Source organism: Procambarus clarkii, chromosome 4, assembly GCF_040958095.1.
Source record: "Procambarus clarkii isolate CNS0578487 chromosome 4, FALCON_Pclarkii_2.0, whole genome shotgun sequence".
Taxonomy (NCBI): domain Eukaryota; kingdom Metazoa; phylum Arthropoda; class Malacostraca; order Decapoda; family Cambaridae; genus Procambarus; species Procambarus clarkii.
The window spans coordinates 27,140,410-27,164,231 of NC_091153.1; the positions used below are offsets into that span (position 1 = coordinate 27,140,410).

Below are 23,822 nucleotides of genomic sequence, written 5' to 3' on the forward strand. Positions count from 1 at the left end.
TTTCATCGAAGACATCATAAGAAGGAAAGTGAAAAGCCATGCAACCTCTGAAGAGACAACTAACACAACACCTATACCCCCTATTAGACTATTTTACAGGAACTTCTTTTCCACAGCTCATAAAACGGAGGAAAGGGTCCTGAAAGATATTGTTAATAGAAACGTTATCCCTACAGACAAAAATCAGAGGATACAACTGACGATTTACTATAAAACCAGAAAAACGGCCAGCCTTCTCATGAGAAACTCTCCAGACACAAAACAGAACGCTTTAAAAGAGACTAACGTCGTCTATGCCTTCAAATGCCCACTTGGGGACTGTAAGCTCCAAAAAACCCAGTATATAGGCAAGACAACAACATCTCTTTCCAGGCGTTTAACGATGCATAAGCAACAGGGCTCCATTAAGGAACATATAATCTCTTCCCACAACCAAACCATCGCCAGAGAAATCCTAGTAAACAACACAGAAATCATCGATAGATACAGCGATAGCAGGCGGCTTGACGTTTGCGAGGCACTACACATCAAGAAGTCAACACCAGCAATCAACAGCCAATTATTGCACAACTATATTCTACCCACCTCAAGACTCCGCTCCAATATAGAAGCATCAAGAAATATGGAACAATAGGCTTTCTACAAACACTTCTATTCAATACCCATTGTTTGTGTTCTGTCTTGTGTTGATACTTTTAATACCCTATTAATATCCCCTCTTGTTCTGTCTTGTGTTAATGCCACATCACCCCTCCCACCTCACTCAAATGTAGATATAAAATCGGAGATACGTAAGTTCTAATCAGTTGTGTATTTGTGAACTAAAGTCTTTGAAAATGTAATAAGTTTTACGAAACGCGCCCGTGTCGCGTCAGACTAGAAATAAAAATGAATTTTGGAGAATTGATTTTTGATTTACCTCCAACAGTGAAGCGTAATGTACGAAAGATTGAGAAAATTCGTGTTAGAATTATTAATCTTACTTTTTCGGTCATATTTAATAATATATATATATATATATATATATATATATATATATATATATATATATATATATATATATATATATATATATATACATATTTATATACAAACCTGCTGTCTGGGTAACAGCTTCTCCCCCGAATCAACTTACCCTGGCTTTGCGCCCTGGTGAGGCCACTCCTGACTAGGCTGACACCAGAGCACAACTCCATAGTCTCCTGAGACCGATGGATGCCTACTATATATAACACCTGTTTCCTATCCTACATTGTGGCTTGGTGATCTTTAAATATTTGCTCCTGGTTTGTTACATCTGGCCCTCTTAAAGAAGTAATGTAGATATATATCCTCCAAAGTGTTAGGAAATTTGAGTATGAGAATCCCCCAGTATTGATCTTTCTCAAAAGAGATATGTCTTTATGAAGACGAGATCGTCATGAGGCCTTTTGTTCATTAGGATTTTACCCTTTCTTTTCAGATGGCAAAAATGCGTGGTGCTGGGTATGAAACCGTGTTCATCTATTACAAAAAAGGACTCCATAAAGCTACTCAAGGCATTTTGCCAGCAGATTGCCTAACAGCAGCAGACTGTAAATCAATAAGCAATATCTTCCATTTGTGTAAGTACTGTATTGAATATACTAATGCAATATTATATAATATAATTTAATATAATATAATTGCATATACTAATGTAATATATTTTAATATAATGTAATAAAAATAATGCATAGACCTTAATGCAATAAATAAAATAACCCTCTAGGATTTGTCTTTGCTCTTCTTATTTTTGAAATATGAAGTTCATAGTTTTGCTTTCCTTTCCTTTCACATTTCATGTTTAACTTTTTTGACTAGTTGGACAAAATATCATTCATACAAGGTTCTTAACCACATTGTTATACATTTGGGGTCACTATTATCTGAACTGATAAACTTATATTATATACTATATTACTGTTCTATGCTAAAAATAAGTTTAAATGTTAAATATTGAATATAAAAACAATTCCTTGTTACCTTGCCTGTTGCCAGATTCACATCCCAATACATGATAAGCACACCTCCCATGAAAGGTATATTGCCAACATATTTTTGCTGATAATTTAATAATTAAATTATAATAGAAATTTTTATTTTCAGATCGCAAGAGGAAGTTGGAGGCTGCAGAATTAAACCAACTCACAGTTGAACATAATGATTCTGTGACACCATTGACTAGAGGTCAGTAAAATAAATAAATAAATAAATATATATATTATATATATATATATATATATATATATATATATATATATATATATATATATATATATATATATATATATATATATATATATATATATATATATATACATATACATATACACACACACACACACACACACACACACACACACACACACACACACACACACACACACACACACACACAAAGACAAAGTTGAACTTCATATTTCAAAAATAAGAAAAGACAAAGACAAAGTTAGAGAAGATTCAGCAGTATACCACCAGGCTCGTCCTGGAACTGAGAGGATTGAGCTACGAGGAAAGGCTAAAGGAGCTGAACCTCACATCCCTGGAAAACAGAAGAGTAAGGGGAGACATGATAACCACCTACAAAATTCTCAGGGGAATTGACAGGGTGGACAAAGACAAACTCTTCAGCACGGGTGGGACACGAACAAGGGGACACAGGTGGAAACTTAGTACCCAGATGAGTCACAGAGACGTTAGAAATAATTTTTTCAGTGTAAGAGTAGTTAATAAATGGAATGCACTAGGAAGTGATGTGGTGGAGGCTGACTCCATACACAGTTTCAAATGTAGATATGATAGAGCCCAGTAGGCTCAGGAATCTGTACACCAGTTGATTGACAGTTGAGAGGCGGGACCAAAGAGCCAAAGCTCAACCCCCGCAAGCACAATTAGGTGAGTACAATTAGGTGAGTACACACACACACACACATACAGTGGGAGTTTGAAGCACTAGGTAGGTAGGTAAATGAGGATGAAATTAAGTATTTTTGGGTTTTACTTTTGAATAAGGCAGAAAACTGAACATGATTAAGATAGCTGCAGAAGGCTTATTAACCAATATGAGGCAGCTCCTATTTATATCCACCCAATCTCTTTCATATATATGTCTAACCAACTCTTTAAATACTCAAGGGGTCCTACTTTTGTTACGTGGTAATTCTTTCAAGTTCAAGTAAGTTTATTGAGACAAGAAAAAAAATACATCTCAAAGTGATAGAGTAGCTTAGGCTATTTCTACACCCTTCCACTTCAAGTCCCTCAAGGGGCGCACAAATTCATTGAGTACAAATACACAAATCACAATACAGTACATGTATCCCATTTAAAATTGCAGGTTAATATAGTAAGCACAGCATATTTGCATTTGCATATATAGCATATCAATTTGAAGAATTTCTGTTAGTAATTTGTAAGTGGTGATCATATTACCTCTATTTCTTCTATCTTCTACTGATGGCATGTTTAACGCCTCTAGTGTCGCCTCGTAACTCTTTGTTTTTCAGTTCCAGGAGCCATGTTTTTCTGCATACCGTTGCACCTTTTCAAGTTTATTTATGTGCTTCTTGAGATTTGGGTACCATTCAACTGCTGCATGTTCCAGTTTTGGTCTCACAAAAGTCATGAACATTTTCTTTAGTCTTTCACCATCCTTATAATTAAAAGCAAGTCTGAAGTTGTAAAGTAATGCACAAGCTCCTCTTACTATGTGAGAGGAGCTTTTTGTTCCTCTGGCAGTAGCTTACTATCTAAAACCACCCTTACCTTTATAAGTGTTTCCGGGGCTTAGCCTTCCCATGGTCGTCGACCAGGCCTTCCTGTTGCTGGACTGGTCAACCAGGCTGTTTGACGCGGCTGCTCGTAGCCTGACGAATGAGTCACAGCCTGGTTGATCAGGTATTCTTTGGAGGGTCAGCTAGTTATGCCCCTTGTGTGTAGTGTACAGCATGTTGTGTGGGACTGTCAAAAACTTTTTTAGGTTTAGATTGACAGTAAATCCAACAACCTTTTTCTTGTAATATATCTGTGACTCTATCATGAAAACTAAGTAAATTTGTTTCACTTCATCTTCCTGTTAGAAAACAATACTGTGTCCAATATTATGTTATGACTCCAGGTGTTCTAGGTACTGCATATCAAACATTTAATACCTTCCTCCCTTGGGAAAGTGTGTGTTTGCCATACTAGATACTTTGCATAGCAGAAAACACTGACCTTATTATTGGCCAGTGTTTATAGAGCAAAAACTAATGGTTCACAGTTGATCAGCCGGCTTCAACATTGGAGCCCTTCTTCCTGATGCTTGCAGTTAAATTTTTAGTTATAGATGTGAGTGAATTATAACATGGAATTTTCTCATTTTTAATTATAAGTTTATTATATATTTTTTCCATTATTATTATTATTATTAATATATATTCTATCTTTTCTAGATTCTAATGGCATTGGATCTGCTAATGACAAGACAACAGACATGGAAGAATCTGGAATACAGCAGCTAGATGATGATTCATCAACCCCAGATATGGGGGAGGAGGAGAAACCCCCAAAATTCAGGAAAATTTGTGATTTTCCAGGATTTAAAAAAAAAACATTGCCAGCCAGGCTTAAATAATTATAAATGTCAGTCAGGGTAAAGTAATTAATGAAGTCAGGATATCATTTTATTAAGTTTCTATAAAAACCTCTCTTAGCAAGTGTTTGCCTGTACCATGAAAAAGTAATAAAGTAAAACCACTAATTAATGCTAATGCTCTGTGTTTTGATTAATATTCCTTTTACATAAAGAATTAGGCAAAAAGTAGGCAAGTAGGGGTTGTAAAAGATCCAGTGTGAGTTTGAAGCACCATGTTGGAAACTATGAGGATGAAATAAGGTTCTTTTTTTATTTTACTTTTGAACTAGGCATGGTTTGGAAACTTTTTTAATTTATCAGTGAGAAAATTCCAAAGATTGGGCCCTTTTATTTGCGTGGAGTGTTTGCACAGATTTAGTCTTACTCTGAGGATATATAAGCGATATTTATTTCCGGTATGGTGCTCATTAGTTCTATTAAATAAATAGTGAAAAAGTTCCAGATCAACATTAGCATTTAGGAACAAGGTTTTGTACATATAGATTGCACAGGAGAATGTGTGGAGTGAGTGTATGTTTAGCATGTCAAGGGACTTAAATAGCGAAGAAGATCTTAAAGGATCAGGTCTTTCTATGGGCTACAGAAAATAATATAGTGTTTAACGAAGATAAGTTCCAGCTCATGTGTTATGGAAAAAATGAAAATATATAGTACCAAGTACAAGTACACCGTACTTGTACACCGTACTTGGGCCAAGTACACACTGACATGTGGAACACAAATGTTAATGGGTAGGGTGGGAGAATTCAATTCGTTCACAAAAACATACAAGATACTTACCTTAGTGACTGTAGCCTGTCACTAAGGTAAGATTGAAGGTATTGCAGGAAGTGATATCTGACTCTATAATATTGTAGTTTAAGAACGAGGTTATTGTGGTTAACAGTGTCAAAACATTACATAGGTCAGGAAATAACCCAACAAGGTACTCAATATTATCAAGAGCAGCATGTATCAAGTTCATACTAATCCGTGCATCATTGATGCGTTTTTTGGATCTAAAGCCATATTGGCAAGAGCATATTGTGTTTAGATACATACGAGTAAAGTTGCTTGTATATTAACTTTTAAGATAATTTAGACAAGTTTGGCTAGATTGATATTGGTCTGTAATTGTTGACATAAGTGAGATCACAACTTTTAGGGACTGGGCTAACTTTTTTTTGTTAATATCAGGAAAGGTGTGGAGTTCAAGTGATTTGTTGTAGAGCAATGCAATGGCTGTAGCATGAAATCAGGAGTTTTCTTTTTGTAAGTTACAGTTTGTATCTCAGCCAGGGCACCTGACTTTGGTTTAAGAGAAAGAATAATGTCATTAACATCAGAGGTATTAGTGGGAGTTATATAATATTGATATAATAGACTATAAACAATATATTTACCAGGTAAACTCAGGTAAATATATTGTTGAAGTTTAATGGCATGTTTTAAGTTCTAAATTAGCTGAGTGAGGTAGCACCAGGTCGTAACTAAATAATAAACAGATATACAGTAATTCATATCCAGAGTCTGACTAATATATTTGCCAGTGTTGATTCAGGGTAATATAAATGCCAGAGTCAGATTAATATAACTGCCAGAGTCAGGTTAATAAATGCCAGAGTCATGCTAATACATGTACAAAAAAATGTACTCACTTAGTTGTAATGTAGTCACCTAGTTGTATTTAAGGAGGTTGAAATTTAAAATTCAAAATATATAATTTGAGAAAGATTTCTAAAAAACTTATATATACCATTTTAATATTTAAACTGTTTAATATGATAAAACAGTTTGAAGCATTAAAAGCCACAACATAGGAGAAATCTGAGAACAAGAGATGTTTTTTTACCCACATGATTATTAACATATGGAACTACCTACCCGCCGAATACGTAAATGGCAAAACTCTACTAACTTTTAAAGTATAGATCATCAAGGCAAATGAGGGGACCTTCTACAAGCAGCTGGCTTTCAGTCTTTTTCAAGACCACTAGTATTTCTGGATCTCAGGTAAACTCAGGTACAGTAATATAATTCTGTACAATATCACAGGTATGAATTCCTGCTAGGCTAAATTGCTAACTCTCTCTGCACACTCTTGTATCAACTCCTAGCATCTTCAACTGGTAAGCACCACACTAAATACACAGTAGGTAATTACAGTTCAGTAATTCTTAACTAAATAATAAGAGTATCTCCAGCAAAATAAGAACTTTATTTATGAGACTAATGACACTTATATATCATGTAAGATGAAACAGTATATTGTAACAAGGAGTTTATATCATTATATTATCATTTTTACTTTCTCAACCCAATGTACCTTCTAATATATAAATAAATAAAAAAATAAATAAATAAATATATACACGAGAATATTCACACACATTATATATATATATGTCGTACCTAGTAGCCAGAACGCACTTCTCGGCCTACTATGCAAGGCCCGATTTGCCTAATAAGCCAAGTTTTCATGAATTAATTGTTTTTCGACTACCTAACCTAACTTTTTCGGCTACACACACACACACATACATACATATATATATATATATATATATATATATATATATATATATATATATATATATATATATATATATATATATATATATATATATATATATATATATATACATATATATATATATATATATTTATTTATTTATGCATATACAAGAAGGTACATTGGGAATGTGAGGATACATAATATGGTAATTACAGTCTTGTAAAGCCACTAGTACGCGCAGCGTTTCGGGCAGGTCCTTAATCTAAGAAAATTTTAAGTAGGTAAATACTTGTAAAATTTATAGGAAAAAAAAATGATAACAGTTACATGGAATGAAAAAAAGAAGATGAGAGAAAATTGTAGGTACAGTATATTAAAGCACATAGGTAGCTAAGATTGATTACAATGACAGCTTGAATGGTAGTTGACAAAAATTGGTAGGCACAATACAGCAGAAAACAATATAAGATTGATTGCAATGACAGCCTGAATGGTAGTTGACAAAAATTGGTAGTCTCAATACAGCATATGGCTATTATATATATATATATATATATATATATATATATATATATATATATATATATATATATATATATATATATATATATATAAATTATATATAAAAGATGTCTACGTATAAAGATTCACACATTCTGGACTGACTACCTAAAATGGTAATTTTGCTTTATCATCTGAATGCACCAAACTGTGCCTTTTCATATTTCCAAACTGAAGTCGAACACCCGAAAATGAATATATCCATGAAAACTGAATCACGTCATACTATTTGGAGAATTGTTAGTTCTTTTTCATACTAATATGTCTAGTTTGTGTCATATAAGTATTCATCCCGATGGTTGGTAAATATTGGTGAAACAGAAGGATAAAAGTCTAACATCTGTTAACTTTTCTTTTAAAGTACTGTATAGCTGGAAAATATCAGGCAAACCTTCGACAATCTGCCGATTTCCTTTCCTCTTCAAGGCTACTATTGTTAGTGTCTGTCACGGTAAACCTATGTAAAATCGGAAAATTTGTTCAACAGGACCCTGCACTAGAATTGATGTTGGGAGACGCTCTGCTTCGTGGCTGATGGATTAATATTTGACTGTTGGTCAGGACTTGAGCATTGTTAATTACAGTTACACTCTGTTGGAGCACTAGACGGTCAATGGTCGTCGTTCTTCTTTATGATAGGTTCAGTTTATTGTTTAGTCACGGGAGACATCTCCCGTCAGGCAGGGTGCGATCGCACCTCCACAGATCTCCAGTATCATCTACTGATACTGGTAATGGCTCAGAGAGGGCATCCACTTACGGGCTATTCATGGCTGTGCCACCTTTTGGGTGGCTTAATCTTCATCAATCACCAATCAATCAATCTATTGTTTAGTGGCCAGTATTATTCAGTTTATTGGCCAGTGCGTTGGCATCAGTTCTCATTGACGAACGAGCAAAAATTAGAAGGATTTAAATCGTAATATAAATAGTTATCTCATTTCTTCTTTCCTTTGAATGTCGGTGACTGTGCTTCTGCTATGCTTAATTGCCTCAAAAGCGGCCAATTTTCATGATACCTTAAATTATAAAGGCAAAATTTGGGCCGAGTATACATGTATAAGCAAAATTGACTGAGTATCCGCAAAAATTAAGAAAAGAAAACAGCCCACCCGTTACATTAAAGAAAACGTATTCCTCGTTTCGGGGAGAATATTCTAAGGAGGCCAGCCGGTAACTGGAACAGCCCGGTAAGTGCATTTATGTACTAAATACGTAAGTATGAAAATGTACTTATTACACTTAGTATTAAAACGTACTGTCTATTCGGAGGATGGGTTGGGTGATGCTGTGGGCTGGTTGATCACTCCCCCCCCCCCCCACCATACTGCTCGCACACAGGTGATGCTGTGGCCTGCTTGTTCACCCCCCACCTCCATACTGCTCCCACACAGGTAATGCTGTGGCCTGGTTGAGCACCCCCCCCCCACCATACTGCTCCCACACAGGTGATGCTGTGGCCTGGTTGATCACCCCCCCCCCCCCACCATACTGCTCCCACACAGGTGATGCTGTGGCCTGGCTTATCACCCTCCCCCCCCCACCACCACTATACCGCTTATAAATCAACACCTGCTACTTTCTCTCACTTGGATGCCTACCGCAATTCAACAGCTGCTACTTTCTCTCACTTGGATGCCTACCACAATTCAACAGCTGCTACTTTCTCTCACTTGGATGCCTACCACAATTTAACAGCTGCTACTTTCTCTCACTTGGATGCCTACCACAATTCAACAGCTGATACTTTCTCTCACTTGGATGCCTACCACAATTTAACAGCTGCTACTTTCTCTCACTTGGATGCCTACCACAATTCAACAGCTGATACTTTCTCTCACTTGGATGCCTACCACAATTTAACAGCTGCTACTTTCTCTCACTTGGATGCCTACCACAATTCAACAGCTGATACTTTCTCTCACTTGGATGCCTACCACAATTCAACAGCTGCAACTTTCTCTCACTTGGATGCCTACCACAATTCAACAGCTACTACTCTCCCTCACTGCAATGCCTACTTCTCCGATAGGCTGGGAGCAAAGTGGAATAACCACTGCACTCTTCGTTTGCATAATGTCCCTTATCTTGCAGAAAGCAACAGTGGCAGCTCAACCAAGCTGCCAGAAGCTTTTAATAGAGACCCCAAGTCCATAAACATAGCAGTATAGAATATATCCGGGGCATGAAGGGAGGGCGTTTTGCTATGTTCACATAAGAATGAACATTGCCTTGTGCATTGTGCAACTGAGAAGAGAGCGACACCTTAGGTGTCAGGCATAATTATAACCGCAGTAGGACTAGCTGGCAACAGCCGAGGCGGACAATGGAATAAAGGAATGCGCAGAGGTACAAGTTTCCTTTCACCCTCCCAAAAAATTTGAGCGTTGATACACCGTTTTTTTGGGTAGAGTGACTGAAACTCTTGCCCGGGTAAAATGGGTAGGGTGACTCTTGCTCGGGTAAAATGGGTAGGGTGACTCTTGCTCGGGTAAAATGGGTAGGGTGACTCTTGCCCGGGTAAAATGGGTAGGGTGACTCTTGCTCGGGTAAAATTATTTATTTAAAAGTAACAAGGTTAAATTAATTCGTAGTAAATTATACAACATAGATGTGAGTAAGATACTTAATGTGAGCAGGAGTAATTAGCCTTCATGTAAAATAAGTAAGTTAATTGTGAACAAATAATAATATAACTGATGAAGTTAATGATGACCACAAACAGGATAACTGAGTTAACAGGAAATGGCGACCGATGGTAAGAAGCCTAATTAATGTAATGCCTGATAAACGCTATGCGTGTTAGTGGCTTTGCAAGAGTATCAGAACACCAATGTTATGTATTCTCACAAACCCAATGTACCTTCTTGTATACATACATACATATACATATATATATATATATATATATATATATATATATATATATATATATATATATATATATATATATATATATATATATATATATATATATATAAACAGGCATAAATAAATTTACACCATGGGAGGACTGTAACGTAGATGTAGTAATTATTCCAACTATTTTATTCCATGTGGAGCTTTCTGACAACTCTTCAGTGACAGACTACGTCTCCATTCTTGATGATTACGTTCATTGCCATAAATTTTCGTACTCTAAATAATTTAAAAAACGAGGTAAATATTTTTCACTGAATCTGATATATTTATTATCAGTGCTTGTGTACGACTTTCAACTCGCCTTCCTGAGTCGTAACATTAACATCGAAGCTTATTAAAAGTAAATAAAGAAAACGTTTCAGTGTGACTGTGGGAGTGGCGGCAGCAGAGGAACGCGTCCAGTTCTCGACCAGTTCTGCTGATACTGGGGCAGTGTATGTGTTAAATAGTGCGTCATTCTTCCCACCCGTCCAGTGACAAGCACCCGCCCAGTGACACGCACCCGTCCAGTGACAAGCACCCGCCCAGTGACAAGCACCCGCCCAGTGACAAGCACCCGCCCAGTGACAAGCACCCGCCTAGTGACAAGCACCCGCCCAGAGACAAGCACCCGCTTAGAGACAAGCACCCGCCCAGAGACAAGCACCCGCCCAGAGACAAGCACCCGCCCAGAGACAAGCACCCGCTCAGTGACAATTAAGCACCCGCTCAGAGACAAGCACCCGCCCAGAGACAAGCACCCGCCCAGAGACAAGCACCCGCCCAGTGACAAGCACCCGCCCAGAGACAAGCACCCGCTTAGAGACAAGCACCCGCCCAGAGACAAGCACCCGCCCAGAGACAAGCACCCGCCCAGAGACAAGCACCCGCTCAGTGACAAGCACCCGCCCAGAGACAAGCACCCGCCCAGAGACAAGCACCCGCCCAGAGACAAGCACCCGCTCAGTGACAAGCACCCGCCCAGAGACAAGCACCCGCCCAGAGACAAGCACCCGCCCAGAGACAAGCACCCGCCCAGAGACAAGCACCCGCTTAGAGACAAGCACCCGCTCAGTGACAAGCACCCGCCCAGGTGTTCACGGTCGAAGCAAGGTACTAGGTACTGACTTAATCTGTAGATCTCATCGATTATAGAAGTCGACATGTCGCGTGAGGACGAGGTGAGCTATATAAATTTAATAATTTACATATTAATATGTAATAGTACAAGAAGGTACATTGGTTAATTAGTTTAGGTCATATATATTATGCACCCCATACCTATCCTCTGGACGGTAGTGGAAAGGGTTACAGAAGCACGTAATGGATTCAGAAACTGAACCCCAAAGTTAATTTAGCTAAACAAGTCTTGATGAGCTAGTTACAAAATTCAGTTCACGTCATCACATCATAAAATTTGCTTACTGTAGGTAATGCATGCACATGACTGTAAAGCTGCTGCCCAGTTGGGTGGGTGTGCAGCAAGACTAGTAACTGTGAGACTCACTATAGATGTAAAGTGCCTTGTATAGTGACTGTTGTGAGCCTCTTGTAATGTCTCTTGTGACACAAAGATTATTGATGTGTGTATTTGTGTGGGTGATTATATATGTATGTGTATCTATATGTGTAAACGTATATATATATGTACATGTATGTATGAGGGTGTGTACATGTGTATACAACATTGATAATTTTGTAACTAGCGTCAAATATTGTTATTTGCTTAGCTAAACGAACTAGAGGGTTCAGTACCTGAACCGATTATGTGCCTCTGTAAGCCTTTACACCACCGCCCACGGGATGGGTATGGGGTGCATATTAAACAAAGAAATTGAATCAATGAGCTCAAGACCGACCACAAGTACAGTTTCTAAATTAAGCAACTGACATGTGAAGAACTAGTGTCACAACTGACATATTTATCCTGCACACTGTCCTGCATCCAGTGGGCAGCGGTGGATAGCTTACAACTACTTAGTTACTTCCTACAGTTTGCAAACTGGGGATATTTGGCGAAGACTTCTTGCAGCAGATAATTTAGAATTAAATATTTACACATTTCTTAAACATCTGTTAGACAATTGTGTCTGAATTCACGTATCAGGATCCGAGGCTTCACAGAAGCGCGTTTTTTTTGTATGGAGGTAAAACGAATGACTGTTGACCTGCGTGTTGCTGCGAACACATTGGCAGGAGGTACTTAATTTAACGGGGTCAGGACAGGTTCCAACCCCTCTAGCCTCTTAACAGCTGTCTACTATACAACGCGCACCAACCATCTGAGTTTTCCCTCCAAGCCGCAGAAAATTTCGCATTCCATCACAGAGTGACGGAGGGTGTGCATATAATTTAGTTGACAGTTTACATATGGTCAACTCTTCATCAGCAAGTAATGAAAATTTCCAGCGATACTTATAGCCAAGTCTAAGCGGAGCAGTAGTAATATCTAGGAAGGAAGGAAACTATCAGAGGAAATCACCATGCCATTACGAATATATAACACTGGGAAGGGGTCAGGATAAGGATTTGGGATAGGACGGGGGGAAGGAATGGTGTCCGACCAATTGGACGTTCGGGGATTGAACGCCGACCTGCATAAAGCGAAACCGTCGCTCTACCGTTCAGCCCAAGTGGTTGGGTATCCACCGTGGAAGAATTTAAAAACCAAATTAGAATATAGGAACAAGGTTTTGAAAGTGTAAATAGCACAAAAGAAGTGTGGAATGAGTGTATTTATAGGGGATTAGAAAAAACGTTATGTGTGGTCTGAAGACCACACAGAATTTGTTATTTGTTAGTAGTCCGCATGGTGTAGTGGTTAAGACACTCACCTGGTGTTTCGCGATCGTTTTGTCCTGGGTTCGTATCCTGGCCGGGTAGGATTTACTGGGCATCAATCCTTAACTGTAGCTTCTGTTTACTCAACAGTAAAATGGGTACCTGGTCGTTAAGTGATTTGGTGGGTCGTATTCCGGGGAACATAGGATTCAGGACTTGCCCGAAATGGTACGCATGCCAGTGGCTGTACAGGAATGTAAGAACCCTTGTATATATAAATAAATAAAAGAAAATAATAAATCAATAAAACTATTGTTCTGTTAGATTTTTGCTTGGTGATGATGGGAACGATTCCAACTTAACCAGTTTGGCAACTTAAACTTCAGTGGGTCCCCCTCTTATGTGGGTATCAGTGGGAACATAACTAGTATATATTTAATATCTCAGGCAACCCTCCCTCTAAACCAACATGGAAGACTACCACCCCTCAAGAAAGATTTTTCTGTTGTTTGCCGGTCTGAATTAGGTCCTTTACTTCAGATATCCCGAATGGCAACCCATCGTGCTGAGGCATCTCCCCCCCCCCCCCCCCCCAACTCCAAACCCGCCCACGGGGTTCCGTAGAGTTACCCAAAGCCACCTAATGCTACCCAAAACCTGCTAACATTACGTAAGTAATGAAGAAATATGGTATATTTACTCACTATAATGTTGGTGCTTAATGCAGAACATCAACAAACATAATTTTACTCTGAAATAATCACATTTCATAATGAAATTTGAAGTATATAAATGGGAGGTGACGCCATATGAAGTCGAGGGGTCCAAGTGAGTGTTGTGGAGCGACTTATCCAAGATATATTGTCGCCTGGAGAGTGTTTGCTGCCATATCAGCCTCCTGTACATAGTGATCCAGTCGTCGTACTTCTCTGCTAAAATTGTCGTAAATTTAATTTGTGATTTAACTAGTAGACTGCATATTAATAATAATATCTAACATAAATAGCCACAACCATTTGATTTAGTTAAAACAGTGTCTGGAAGTTAAATGAATTCTATAGGGCATTAGTTTTCTTATACAGATACTAATCGTTATTCGTTGGTATGCGTTTGCTACTTAAACTCTTTCATGCCTCTTCGCTCGTGTAACACTGAACCCGACACGCTTTCTGATATATTGCTTAATTAATAGATTCACAAATAAAGCTTATATATATTTGATAACCAAACCACACATCAAAAGATGAAAAATGTGGTGTGGTGTACTTTCATCTTCTGAATGTGGTGTGGTGTACTTTCATCTTCTGAATGTGGTGTGGTGCACTTTCATCTTCTGAATGTGATGTGGTGTACTTTCATCTTCTGAATGTGGTGTGGTGTACTTTTATCTTCTGAATGTGGTGTGGTGTACTTTCATTTTCTGAATGTGGTGTGGTGTACTTTCATCTTCTGAATGTGGTGTGGTGTACTTTCATCTTCTGAATGTGGTGTGGTGTACTTTCATCTTCTGAATGTGGTGTGGTGTACTTTCAGCTTCTGAATGTGGTGAATGTGGTGTGGTGTTCTTTCATCTTCTGAATGTGGTGTGGTGTTCTTTCATCTTCTGAATGTGGTGTGGAGTTCATTCAGGTGTAGTTTGGTCTAGTTATCATATATTCAGCCACTTTATTGTGACTCATCGTCTGCAAAGCTTATATTTGTATATGTTATCAGAAAGGCAGAGATAAGATAATTTCTGTGAATCCATCACAGAGATTATATCTTATGAGATACGAAAGATACTCATATTTTAAAGGTTTCTTGGCCGACGCTCTCCTTATCGGTAAGAACTATGACCTTTAGATGATCAGTGTTAACTTTATCTTGAAACTGTAATAAGCGCAAGTTTTTATCAGAAAGTCATCAAAAAGGAAGAAATATAAGGTACATTTTAAATACTTTGTCATAAATGTACCTGAAGTGAAAACTTTTTTTTATATAAACAAGCTTACGTATTCACATCAATGTGATGGTACAGTGAGTGTGAAGATTTGCATTTTAATAGTTACTTCATGGCTCGCTCTGGGAGTGTGAAGCCCTACACACAGACAATCAATTGTCTAATTAGCTTGCATATATGCAAATTAACCAAAAGATTTATTTGTCAGGCGAAAGACAAATGTAGACGTTAATTTTACTATGCTTCAAGGAAAATCTATCTTAAGTTAAAGCCAAGATATGGTTAAACAAATAATACCATACGATCGCCAGTATCTGGACACAGGAAAACTACCTAGGCATCAGTGTCCAGCCAGGCTGGACATATAATATAGTAACACAGGCTGCACATTACGGATAAATTATGTCATTCGCAAAGATGTGTTGACGAGCATTAATGTTTTAAATTCCTATTAAAATATTTATATAAACTTTTTTTAACGTTTATTGTAACAATATATCAAGTAAATAAACCAAGATATATTAAGAATTTAACGATTTCCTGTAAAGTTGCAATGATACCTTAATTGCTTTTTATCATCATATAGAGAATAAAATTAAACCATATATAGTTCCTCAACTATATCAGGAACGGTTCAGACCCACAGTGCTTAAAACACTGCAAACCAGGCATGATAGGGCGGATCTTATTAAAACTTTTAATTATAAACCCTAATATGTTCTATATCGTCAAAAATTCTAAACATACATCATATTTTCAGGTATTTGTCATTAAAATAAATGTTTTGGAAACAGATATGTATTTTAGTTGTATTAATATAGAGCGTGAATATCATAGACTCATCGTGCTAGTGGTAATTTATTGTGCACCCCATACTCATCCTTTGAGTGTTAGTTCATTGTGCTTGCCATACTCATCCTGTAAGTGGTTGATCATTGTGCATCCCATACTCATCCTGTGAGTGTTAGTGCCTTGTGCATGCCACACTCATCCTGTGAGTGGTAGTTCATGGGCATCCCATATTCATCCTGTGAGTGGTAGTTTATTGTGCATGAAATACTCATCTTGTAAGTGGTAGTTCATTGTGCACCACTCATCCTGTGAGTGGTAGTTCATTGTGCATGCCATACTCATTCTGTGAAAAGTGATTCATTGAGCTTGCCATACTCATCTTGTGAATGATGGTTCATTGTGCATGCCATAATCATCCTGTGAGTGGTAGTTCATTGTGCACCCCATACTCCTCCTGTGAGTGGTAGTTCATTGTGCACATCATACTCATCCTGTGAGTGATAGTTCATTGTGCATGCCATACTCATCTTGTGAGTGGTAGTTTATTGTGCACTCAATACTCATCCTGTGAGTGGTAGTTCATTGTACACCCCATACTCATCCTGTGAGTGGTAGTTCATTGTGTGCACCCCATACTCCTCCTGTGAGAGGTAGTTCATTGTGCACCTCATACTCATCCTGTGAGTAATAGTTCATTGTGCATGCCATACTCATCCTGTGAGTGGTAGTTTATTGTGCACTCAATACTCATCCTGTGAGTGCAAGTTCATTGTGCATGCTATACTCATCCTGTGAGTGGTAGCTCATTGTGCATGCCATACTCATCTTGTGAGTGGTAGTTTATTGTGCACTCAATACTCATCCTGTGAGTGGTAGTTCATTGTACACCCCATGCTCATCCTGTGAGTGGTAGTTCATTGTGTGCACTCCATACTCCTCCTGTGAGTGGTAGTTCATTGTGCACCTCATACTCATCCTGTGAGTAATAGTTCATTGTGCATGCCATACTCATCCTGTGAGTGGTAGTTTATTGTGCACTCAATACTCATCCTGTGAGTGCAAGTTCATTGTGCATGCTATACTCATCCTGTGAGTGGTAGCTCATTGTGCATGCCATACTCATCCTGTGAGTAGTAATTCATTGTGCATGCCATACTCATCCTGTGAAAAGTGATTCATTGAGCTTGCCATACTCATCTTCTGAATGATGGTTTTGTGCATGCCATAATCATTCTGTGAGTGGTTGTTCATTGTGCACCCCATACTCATCCTGTGAGTGGTAGTTCATTGTGTGCACCCTATACTCCTTCTGTGAGTGGTAGTTCATTGTGGACCTCATACTCATCCTGTGAGTGATAGTTCATTGTGCATGCCATACTCATCTTATGAGTGGTAGTTTATTGTGCACTCAATACTCATCCTGTGAGTGGTAGTTTATTGTACACCCCATACTCATCCTGTGAGTGGTAGTTCACTGTGTGCACCCCATACTCCTCCTGTGAGTGGTAGTTCATTGAGCCCCTCATACTCATCCTGTGAGTAATAGTTTATTGTGCACTCAATACTCATCCTGTGAGTGCAAGTTCATTGTGCATGCTATACTCATCCTGTGAGTGGTAGCTCATTGTGCATGCCATACTCATCCTGTGAGTAGTAGTTCATTGTGCATGACATACTCATCCTGTGAGTGGTAGTTTAATGTGCACCCCATATTCATCTTGTTAGTGGTAGTTCATTGTGAATGCCATACTCATCCTGTGAGTGGTAGTTCATTGTGTATGACATACTCATCCTGTGAGTGCAAGTTATTGTGTATGCCATACTCATCCTGTGAGTGGTAGTTCATTGTGCATGCCATACTCATCCTGTGAGTGGTAGTTCCTTGTGCATGACATACTCATCCTGTGAGTGGTAGTTTAATGTGCACCCCATATTCATCTTGTTAGTCGTAGTTCATTGTGAATGCCATATTCATCCTGAGTGGTAGTTCATTGTGCATGACATACTCATCCTGTGAGTGGTAGTTCAATGTGCATGCCATACTCATCCTATGAGTGGTAGCTCATTGTGCATGCCATACTCATCCTGTGAGTGGTAATTCATTGTGCATGACATACTCATCCAGTGAGTGGCAGTTCATTGTACATGACATACTCCTCCTGTGAGCTATAGTTCATTGTGCATGCCATACTCATCCTGTGAGTGGTAGTAAGTTGTGAATGCCATACTCATCCTGTGAGTGGTAGTAAGTTGTGAATGCCATACTCATCCTGTGAGTGGTAGTTCATTAAGCACTCCATATACATCCTGTGAGTGGTAATTCATTGTGCATGCAATACTCATCCTGTGAGTGGTAATTCATTGTGCATGACATACTCATCCAGTGAGTGGCAGTTCATTGTACATGACATACTCCTCCTGTGAGCTATAGTTCATTGTGCATGCCATACTCATCCTGTGAGTGGTAGTAAGTTGTGAATGCCATACTCATCCTGTGAGTGGTAGTAAGTTGTGAATGCCATACTCATCCTGTGAGTGGTAGTTCATTAAGCACTCCATATACATCCTGTGAGTGGTAATTCATTGTGCATGCAATACTCATCCTGTGAGTGCCAGTTCATAATGCATGCCATACTCATCCTGTGAGTGGTAGTTTATTGTGCATGCAATACTCATCATATGTGTGGTAGTTCATTGTGTACTTCATACTCATCCGGTGAGTGGTAGTTCATTGTGCACCTCATACTCATCCTGTGAATGGTAGTTCATTGTGCAAACCATACTCATCCTGTGATTGGTAGTTCATTGTGCAACCCATACTCATAATGTGAGTGGTAGTTCATTGTGCACCCCATACTCATCCTGTGAGTGGTAGTTCATTGTGCACCCAATACTCATCCTGTGAGTGGTAGTTCATTGTGCACCCAATACTCATCCTGTGAGTGGTAGTTCATTGTGTGCACCCCATACTCCTCCTGTGAGTGGTAGGTCATTGTGCATGCCATTCTCATAATGTTAGAGGTAGTTCATTGTGCACCCCATACTCATCCTGTGAGTAGTGGTTCATTGTGCACCCCATACTCATCCTGTGAGTAGTAGTTCATTGTGCACCCCATACTCATCCTGTGAGTGGTAGGTCATTGTGCATGCTATTCTCATAATATTAGAGGTAGTTTATTGTGCACCCTATACTCATGCTATGTGTGCTAGTTCATTGTGCACCCATACTCATCCTGTGCAACCCATCCTCCGAATAGACAGTACGTTTTAATACTAAATGTAATAAGTACATTTCCATACTTACGTATTTAGTACATAATTGCACTTATGGGGCTGTTACAGTCACCGGCTGGCCTCCCTAGAATATTCTCCCCGAAACGATGAATTCGTTTTCTTTAATGTAACAGGAATACTTATATCACACAAACTGGACCTGTCAGAAGGGTAAAAACTAACAATTCTCCAAATAGTAGGACGTGATTCAGTTTTCATGGATATATTCATTTTCGGGTTTTCGACTTCAGTTTGGAAATGTGAAAAGGCACAGTTTGGTGCATTCAGATGATAAAGCAAAATTACCTCTTTTAGGTAGTCATTCCAGAATGTATGAATCTTTATACGTAGACATCTTATATATATATATATATATATATATATATATATATATATATATATATATATATATATATATATATATATATATATATATATATATATATATATAAATAAATATATTATATATATATATATATATATATATATATATATATATATATATATATAATATATTTATATATATATATATATATATATAATATATTTATTTATATATATATATATATATTTATATATATATATTTATATATATATATATATATATATATATATATATATATATATATATATATATATATATATATATATATATATATATATATATATATAACTGAAAACTCACACCCCAGAAGTGACTCAAACCCATACTCCCAGAAGCAACGCAACTGGTATGTCAAAGACGCCTTAATCCACTTGACCATCACGACCGGACAAAATGAGGTGATAGCCTAAGCTATTTGAACCACCCCACCGCCGGCACGCGGATAGTAATCTTGGGCATAGCATTTTACCAAATCACCTCATTCTTTGGGGCACACGTGAGGAACACAAATGCGAACAAGCCTGAATGGTCCCCAGGACAATATGCAACTGAAAACTCACACCCCAGAAGTGACTCGAACCCATACTCCCAGAAGCAATGCAACTGGTATGTACAAGACGCCTTAATCCACTTGACCATCACGACCGGACAAAATGAGGTGATAGCCTAAGCTATTTGAACCACCCCACCGCCGGCACTCGGATAGTAATCTTGGGCATAGCATTTTACCAAATCACCTCATTCTTTGGGGCACACGTGAGGAACACAAATGCGAACAAGCCTGAATGGTCCCCAGGACAATATGCAACTGAAAACTCACACCCCAGAAGTGACTCGAACCCATACTCCCAGAAGCAACGCAACTGGTATGTACAAGACGCCTTAATCCACTTGACCATCACGGCCGGACAAAATGAGGTGATAGCCTAAGCTATTTGAACCACCCCACCGCCGGCACTCGGATAGTAATCTTGGGCATAGCATTTTACCAAATCACCTCATTCTATCACCTCATAATCGATAAGATTACTATCCGAGTGCCGGCGGTGGGGTGGTTCAAATAGCTTAGGCTATCACCTCATTTTGTCCGGTCGTGATGGTCAAGTGGATTAAGGCGTCTTGTACATACCAGTTGTGTTGCTTCTGGGAGTATGGGTTCGAGTCACTTCTGGGGTGTGAGTTTTCAGTTGCATATTGTCCTGGGGACCATTCAGGCTTGTTCGCATTTGTGTTCCTCACGTGTGCCCCAAAGAATGAGGTGATTTGGTAAAATGCTATGCCCAAGATTACTATCCGAGTGCCGGCGGTGGGGTGGTTCAAATAGCTTAGGCTATCACCTCATTTTGTCCGGTCGTGATGGTCAAGTGGATTAAGGCGTCTTGTACATACCAGTTGCGTTGCTTCTGGGAGTATGGGTTCGAGTCACTTCTGGGGTGTGAGTTTTCAGTTGCATATTGTCCTGGGGACCATTCAGGCTTGTTCGCATATATATATATATATATATAAATAAAATAATATATATATATATATATATATATATATATATATATATAAATAAATAAATAAATATATACACGAGAATATTCACATATATATATCTATATATATATATATATCTATATATATATATATCTATATATATATATATATATATATATATATATATATATATATATATATATATATATATATATATATATCTATATATATATATATATATATATATATATATATATATATATATATATATATATATATATATAGATATATATATATATATGTCGTACCTAGTAGCCAGAACGCACTTCTCAGCCTACTATGCAAGGCCCAATTTGCCTAATAAGCCAAGTTTTCACGAATTAATATATTTTCTCTAATTTTTTTCTTATGAAATGATAGAGCTACCCATTTCATTATGAATGAGGTCAATTTTTTTTATTGCAGTTAAAATTAACGTAGATGTATGACCGAACCTAACCAACCCTACCTAACCTAACCTAACCTATCTTTATAGGTAAGGTTGGGTTAGGTAGCTGAAAAAGATAGGTTAGGTTAGGTAGGTTAGGAAGTCGAAAAACAAATAATTCATGAAAACTTGGCTTATTAGGCAAAACGGGCCTTGAATAGTAGGCTGAAAAGTGCGTTCTGGCTACTAGGTACGACATATATATATATATATATATATATATATATATATATATATGTCGTACCTAGTAGCCAGAACGCACTTCTCAGCCTACTATGCAAGGCCCAATTTGCCTAATAAGCCAAGTTTTCATGAATTAATTGTTTTTCGACTGCCTAACCTACCTAACCTAACCTAACCTAACTTTTTTGGTTGCCTAACATAACCTAACCTATAAAGATATGTTAGGTTAGGTTAGGTAGGGTTGGTTAAGTTCGGTCATATATATACGTTAATTTTAAATCCAAAAAAAAAAAATTGACCTCATACATAATGAAATAGGTAGCTTTATCATTCCATGAGAAAAAAATTAGAGAAAATATATTAATTCAGGAAAACTTGGTTTATTAGGCAAATCGGGCCTTGCATAGTAGGCCGAGAAGTGCATTCTGGCTACTAGGTACGACATATATATATATATATATATATATATATATATATATATATATATATATATATATATATATATATATATATATATATATATATATATATATATATATATATATATATATATATATATGTCGTACCTAGTAGCCAGAACGCACTTCTTGGCCTACTATGCAAGGCCCGATTTGCCTAATAAGCCAAGTTTTCCTGAATTAATATATTTTCTCTAATTTTTTTCTTATGTAATGATAAAGATACCCATTTCATTATGTATGAGGTAATTTTTTTTTATTGGAGTTAAAATTAACGTAGATATATGACCGAACCTAACCAACCCTACCTAACCTAACCAAACCTATCTTTATAGGTTAGGTTAGGTTAGGTAGCCGAAAAAGTTAGGTTAGGTTAGGTTAGGTTGTCGAAAAACAATTAATTCATGAAAACTTGGCTTATTAGGCAAATCCGGCCTTGCATAGTAGGCAGAGAAGTGCATTCTGGCTACTAGGTACGACATATATATATATATATATATATATATATATATATATATATATATATATATATATATATATATATATATAAATATATATATATATTTATATATATATATATATATATATATAAATATATATATATATTTATATATATATATATATATATATATATATATATATATATATATTTATATATATATATAAATTTATATATATATATAAATTTATATATATATATAAATTTATATATATATATATATATATATATATATATATATATATATATATATATATATATATATATATATATATATATATATATATATATGTCGTACCTAGTAGCCAGAACGCACTTCTCAGCCTAATATGCAAGGCCCGATTTGCCTAATAAGCCAAGTTTTCATGAATTAATTGTTTTTCGACTACCTAACCTACCTAACCTAACCTAACCTAACATTTTCGGCTACCTATCCCAACCTAACCTATAAAGATAGGTTAGGTTAGGTTAGGTAGGGTTGGTTAGGTTCGGTCATATATCTACGTTAATTTTAACTCAAATAAAAAAAAATTGACCTCATACATAATGAAATGGGTAGCTTTATCATTTCATAAGAAAAAAAAATAGAGAAAATATATTAATTCAGGAAAACTTGGCTTATTAGTCAAATCTGGCCTTGCATAGTAGGCTGAGAAGTGCGTTCTGGCTACTAGGTACGACATATATATATATATATATATATATATATATATATATATATATATGTCGTACCTAGTAGCCAGAACTCACTTCTCAGCCTACTATTCAAGGCACGATTTGCCTAATAAGCCAAGTTTTCTAGAATTAATATATTTACTATAATTTTTTTCTTATGAAATGATAAAGCAACCCTTTTCTCTATGTATGAGGTAAATTTTTTTTTATTGGAGTTAAAATTAACGTAGATATATGACCGAACCTAACCAACCCTAC

At 37.0% G+C, this 23,822-nt stretch overlaps 3 protein-coding genes across 12 annotated transcripts in view; all 3 read left to right on the forward strand.

Annotated features, from left to right (window-relative positions):
• Positions 1-4,672, forward strand: part of LOC123751005 (uncharacterized) — a 30,825-nt gene extending 26,153 nt beyond the window's left edge. For 7 of the 8 annotated variants that reach the window (XM_069333282.1, XM_069333277.1, XM_069333297.1 and 4 more), the window contains 2 exons: positions 2,128-2,208; positions 4,455-4,672. In XM_069333282.1, coding sequence (XP_069189383.1) covers positions 2,128-2,208; positions 4,455-4,636 — 263 coding nt within the window. In that variant the 3' untranslated portion in view covers positions 4,637-4,672. The remainder of the gene's footprint in view (positions 1-2,127; positions 2,209-4,454) is intronic. The other variant, XM_069333291.1, reaches the window with a different exon arrangement.
• A 5,785-nt stretch (positions 4,673-10,457) lies between these two features.
• LOC123752335 (uncharacterized) lies at positions 10,458-11,740 on the forward strand. Its single transcript, XM_069335524.1, has 2 exons — positions 10,458-10,470; positions 11,109-11,740. The coding sequence occupies exons 1-2, from the start codon at positions 10,458-10,460 to the stop codon at positions 11,738-11,740; spliced, it is 645 nt and encodes a 214-aa protein (XP_069191625.1).
• Positions 11,005-23,822, forward strand: part of LOC123750961 (uncharacterized) — a 335,999-nt gene continuing 323,181 nt past the window's right edge. Inside the window, exon 1 of one of the 3 annotated variants that reach the window (XM_069333325.1) lies at positions 11,005-11,794. In XM_069333325.1, the coding sequence (XP_069189426.1) occupies positions 11,777-11,794 (18 nt within the window). In that variant the 5' untranslated portion in view covers positions 11,005-11,776. The remainder of the gene's footprint in view (positions 11,795-23,822) is intronic. The other 2 variants (XM_069333336.1, XM_045733062.2) reach the window with 2 other exon arrangements.